General features: G+C 45.9%; 1 protein-coding gene across 1 annotated transcript in view; it reads left to right on the forward strand.

Moving 5' to 3' along the window:
• The window catches only part of LOC107299174 (pappalysin-1-like), a gene marked incomplete at both ends in the record, with an annotated part of 21980 nt that extends 17775 nt beyond the window's left edge, over window positions 1-4205 (forward strand). Inside the window, 2 exons of the mRNA XM_015828540.1 lie at window positions 2253-2372; window positions 3698-4205. Coding sequence (XP_015684026.1) covers window positions 2253-2372; window positions 3698-4205 — 628 coding nt within the window. The remainder of the gene's footprint in view (window positions 1-2252; window positions 2373-3697) is intronic.
• Between the last annotated feature and the right edge of the window lie 410 nt (window positions 4206-4615).

Here is a 4615-nt window from a genome sequence, read left to right on the forward strand (position 1 = left end):
TCCTAACAGTGAGGACAATTAACCTGTGGAACAGCTTCCCTTCAGAAGTTGTGGGTGGTCCAACAATGGAGGTTTTTAAGAAGAGACTGGACAGCCACTTGTCTCCAATTGTCTAGGGTCTCCTGCCTGAGCAGGGGGTTGGACTAGAAGACCTCCAAGGTACCCTTCCAGCTCTATTTGGATGGATGGATTTGAAAGTGTTGTTAAGTAAAACTTGAGGGAGATATATGGGAAAGGAGCCCCCAGATGCCAACGAACCAGTTTTCCCATCCCATCACAAGAAGTGAGCTAATCCACACAAGCCTCTAAAGAGGACCGAGGTCTAAAATTAGCTAATTGCATCATCTAAATCAAGCTACTAATAAATGCTTTTATTTAGAAGCAAAGGCTAATGCTGCTCTATCAGGCTTGGGAAGATGCACCCTCTGCCTTTTGCAACAACGGCTGTTTTGTTAGCTTTGAATGCCGAAGAAAAGAAACTTAGGAAGCTTGGAAGAATATGGATTGGATCAGGAAGGGGGAAAGTCCGCTCATTTCTTGACTGCATCAAAGCACGCTTTTTAATCTTGTTATTCCCCACACCAGGTATTTTACAACAGTGTTATATTCAGTCTGGAATCAGGGTGATGCAGTTGGGTAAGGTGGTTTGAGCATTCAGAATAACAGAAGAGTTGGAAGGTACCTTGGAGGTCTTCTAGTCCAACCCCCTGCTCAGGCAGGAAACCTTATAAACCATTTCAGACAAATGGCTGTCCAGTCTCTTCTTAAAAACTTCCAGTGTTGGAGCACTCACAACTTCTGGAGGCAGGTTGTTCCACTGGTTAATTGTTCTCACTGTCAGGAAGTTTCTCCTTAGTTCTAGGTTGCTTCTCTCCTTGGTTAGTTTCCATCCGTTGCTTCTTGTCCTGCCTTCAGGCTCCTTGGAGAATAGGTGGACCCCCCTCCTCTTCTTTGTGGCTGATATTGGAAGACTTTGCTTTCATGTCACCCCTAGTCCTTCAATCAACAGTCCCCCCTGGAGATTTAAAACTGCAACAGCAACAACTTGGGGTGCATCACCCCAGGGTGCTTTCCAACAGGGCAGCGACATTCATATTTATCCCCTCTTGATCCCTCTCTTCTCCTCCTCCTTTCTTCCAAGAAAATAGCTTGCAGATTACAGAATTTCTGATTCAAGGAGAGGGTTGGGCAAGAGGCTTTTTGACAGGGCTTTAATTTGTCAGTCCTGATTTCCATCTCTCTAAGGGAGAGGGAGGTGGAAACCTGAGCAGCAAAAGAAATGTTTTGTCTCTGAAGCTGATTATCAGCAAGATGGGCCCGGACTTAGAAGGTGATTCATTCAACGGCCCCAAATCCATTCTTCACCCAGGAATGCTTTTGTTGTTGGGTTTTTTTTTTTTGTTTTTTTAAAGCTACTTTCTCGGCTGAGAAATTGGTTTGTTGCCTTTAGTCATAGTCCATATGGAGTATAATTCAACCTCCATACACTTGCCAGGAAATTTGGGGAGGGGGGAGGCGTGTTGGTGATTGGGACCCAAGAGGCAGACCCAGCTAGAGATGGGGTTCGTTGTAATAACATTGGTGGGGGTTGAGGTCAACGTACTGTGTGAATAGTGGGCCGAGGATTGTAGCTTATTGTACAGTATCCCAAATCTCAATAAATCATAATTAAGTAAACCATGGAAACACCAAGATGGACAGAAGGAAGGGAGGGAGGGAGGGAGGGAAGGAAGGAAGGAAAGAAAGAAAGAAAGAAAGAAGAGGGAAGAAGAAAGGGAGGGAGGAGAAAGGAAGAGAGGAAGGAGAGGGAGGAAGGAAAGAAGGAAGGAAAGAAGAGGGAAGAAGGAAGGGAGGGAAGAAGGAGGGAGGAAGGACAAAGGAAGAGAGGAAGGAGAGGAAGGGAGGGAGGGAGGGAGGAAGGAAGGAGAAAGAGAAGGAGAGGTAGGAGAGAAAGGGAGAGAGGAATGGAGAAGGGGGCGGGAGGCAGGAAGGAAGGAAGGAAAGAAGGAGGGGAGGGAAGGAGGGAAGAGAGAGGAAGAGAGGAAGGAGAGAAAGGGAGGGAGGAAGGAAGGAGGGGGAAGAAGGAAGGAAGGAAAGAAGGAAGGAAGGAAGGAAAGAAAAAAGGATGAGAGGGAGAGAGAGTGAATGAATGAACGAATGAATGAATGAACGAACGAACGAATGAACGAATCTTCTTTTCAACTGTTACTAAGTTGGAGCATTTCCTCTTCTTTCTTCCTGGCCACCTAGAGAAGTGGGATCCTCGTGTGAGCTCTGCGGGGAAGGACGGGTTCTGATCCAATACGCTTCCAGTGCCTCTTCTCCGATGCCCTGCGATCCGTCAGGCCACTGGAGCCCCCGTGGAGCTGAAGGTGAGCCTCAAAGTTACTTACACACCGGACAAGGGTGGGACGGAGAAAGGGAGGCATTGCGGGCTTTGCGAAGGCGCTTAACACACAGGCTAACAGCTCCTGCACAGATAAAGGTTGGAAGCCTCCTCAGACAGCATGATTAATATCTAGGAAGGATGACGAATTTCGGGGAGAGAAAGCAAACAAAGAAGGCAATCAAGGGGAAAAGCAGTGAAGGATGAGTAACAAATTTATAATTAAGTGTCGAGCCCGGGTTTTTTCCCCTCCTCCTCCTCCTCCTCCTCCTCCTCGGCAGTGTTAGTAATCAAGACCTGCCTTTTTTTTAAATAAAATAAAATAAAATAATAAGAAATAGGAGGATGTTTGCTCATTCTGCTTCTTCTGGAGGGGTGCAAAAACCAGCTCCTCTTTCTCCTTACTCAACCTTGCACGGTTTGCAACTGAGATAGTCTACTGCTGCTCTTCTGGCTTGTATAATTCTTCCGGCATCTGTTTCATTTTTCCCCTCTGCTTTTATCAGCCCCAGTTGCCATCCTTTGTGACCTTGTCCAGCTTTTTTTTTTTAAAAAAAGAAAATCTCTGTGCTTCTGTTTTTGTTTTTTTCGTTGAGTTTTGGAGCTTGTTGGGCAAAATTGTTGAGAAAAAGGAGGGTAGGTTAACTGGGTCTGACGGAGTAATGCCTTGCACTTCAGAGGGTGACATATACTTTTCTGCCCATTTTCTATAACACCCCTGAAAATAAGAATAAGAATACAAAATAGAGTCGGAAGGGACCTTGGAGATCTTCTAGTCCAACCCCCTGCTCAAGCAGGAGACCCTCAACTATTTCAGACAAATGGCTGTCCCGTTTCTTCTCGAAAGCCTCCAGTGATGGAGCACCCACAACTTCTGAAGGCAAGATTGTTCTCACTGTCAGGCAAGTCTTGAAGTTGCCAAGATTGACCAAGTTTGAAGACCCCTGCCCTAATCCATCAGGGGGTTTAGTGTGTTTTTACAATGGCTTCCCTCACAAGTAAAAACATTCCAAGCATAAAAGCCCTTAGTTTAGAGCAGGGGTCTTCCAACTTGGCCCTTTTATGACTTGTGGACTTCAATTCCCAGAATTCCTCAGCCAGCGTCCCTGGCTGAAGAATTCTGGGAGTTGAAGTCCACAATTCTTGAAGTTGCCAAGGCTGAAGATCCCCGTCCTAGAAAATGAAGGTAGTTTACATTCATTTATATGGATTGTTGGAGCAAGGTCCTAGAGAATCTTGGGCGTTCCAAGTTTTGGGTACGTTGAATGCAAGTTTGATTCCATTCTGCCTTTTTCTTCTCTTGTATTCAAGGGCACCCAGATGTGGAACAGCCGTGTAAACCCGATGTAAGAACGTGGACTCCCAATTCAGCGGTCATCAAGCAAACGGTCCCACCAGCTTGCCCTGAACCTCAAGGATGCTACCTTCAGCTTCAGTTCCAATATCCGGTCATCCCAGAATCTCTGACCATCTGGGTGACTTATGTTTCCCCCGAGTGGGACTCCAAAGAAGCCATAAATGACATCAAACTGCTGATGGTCGGAGGAGAAAACATCTCGCTTGGACCTCAGAACTTCTTCTGCGACATCCCCATGACCATCAGACTGGATACGGAGAAGATGAAGGAGGAGGTCCGAGGCATACAGATTTACACCTTGGACGAACAACTGGAGATCGACGCTGCTATGATCACTTCGGTCCCACAGAGCTCACAGTGTAAAAAATGCCGGCCCATCCAGTACAAAGTGTCCCGGGACCCTCCATTTCCCAAAGGTCCTTCGTTTCTCATCTTGGACCTCAGTCGGAGATTTCTGGACACGTAAGTACCGTAAGCCAAAAGAAACGGCCAAAAGAATTTGATCACATGGAATGGAATGGAATGGAATGGAATGGAATGGAATAGAATAGAATAGAATGGAATAGAATAAAGAATGGAATAGCAAAACGCTCCTTTCATCCTCATCACCTAACCAGGTTAAAAGATGGCGGAGTTGTTTATCTACTCAACCAGCATCAATGATTGGTCTCCTCCTCCTCCTCCTCCTCCTCCTCCTCCTCCTCCAAGATACAACGGCTATTTTCCTTTTCGTATCTTATGTCAGGAGAATAAATTCAATTATGTTTGGATTATGCCAATGGGTGTTTTCCCTTACGTGTTGAAGTACATCAGTGTTTAATTGGTTTCAATGGGTCTGTGTTCTGGTTCTTGGCCAAAAGAAGACTTACAAT

The sequence above is a fragment of the Protobothrops mucrosquamatus genome, unplaced genomic scaffold, assembly GCF_001527695.2.
Source record: "Protobothrops mucrosquamatus isolate PMUCROS unplaced genomic scaffold, P.Mucros_1.0 scaffold4643, whole genome shotgun sequence".
Taxonomy (NCBI): Eukaryota; Metazoa; Chordata; class Lepidosauria; order Squamata; family Viperidae; genus Protobothrops; species Protobothrops mucrosquamatus.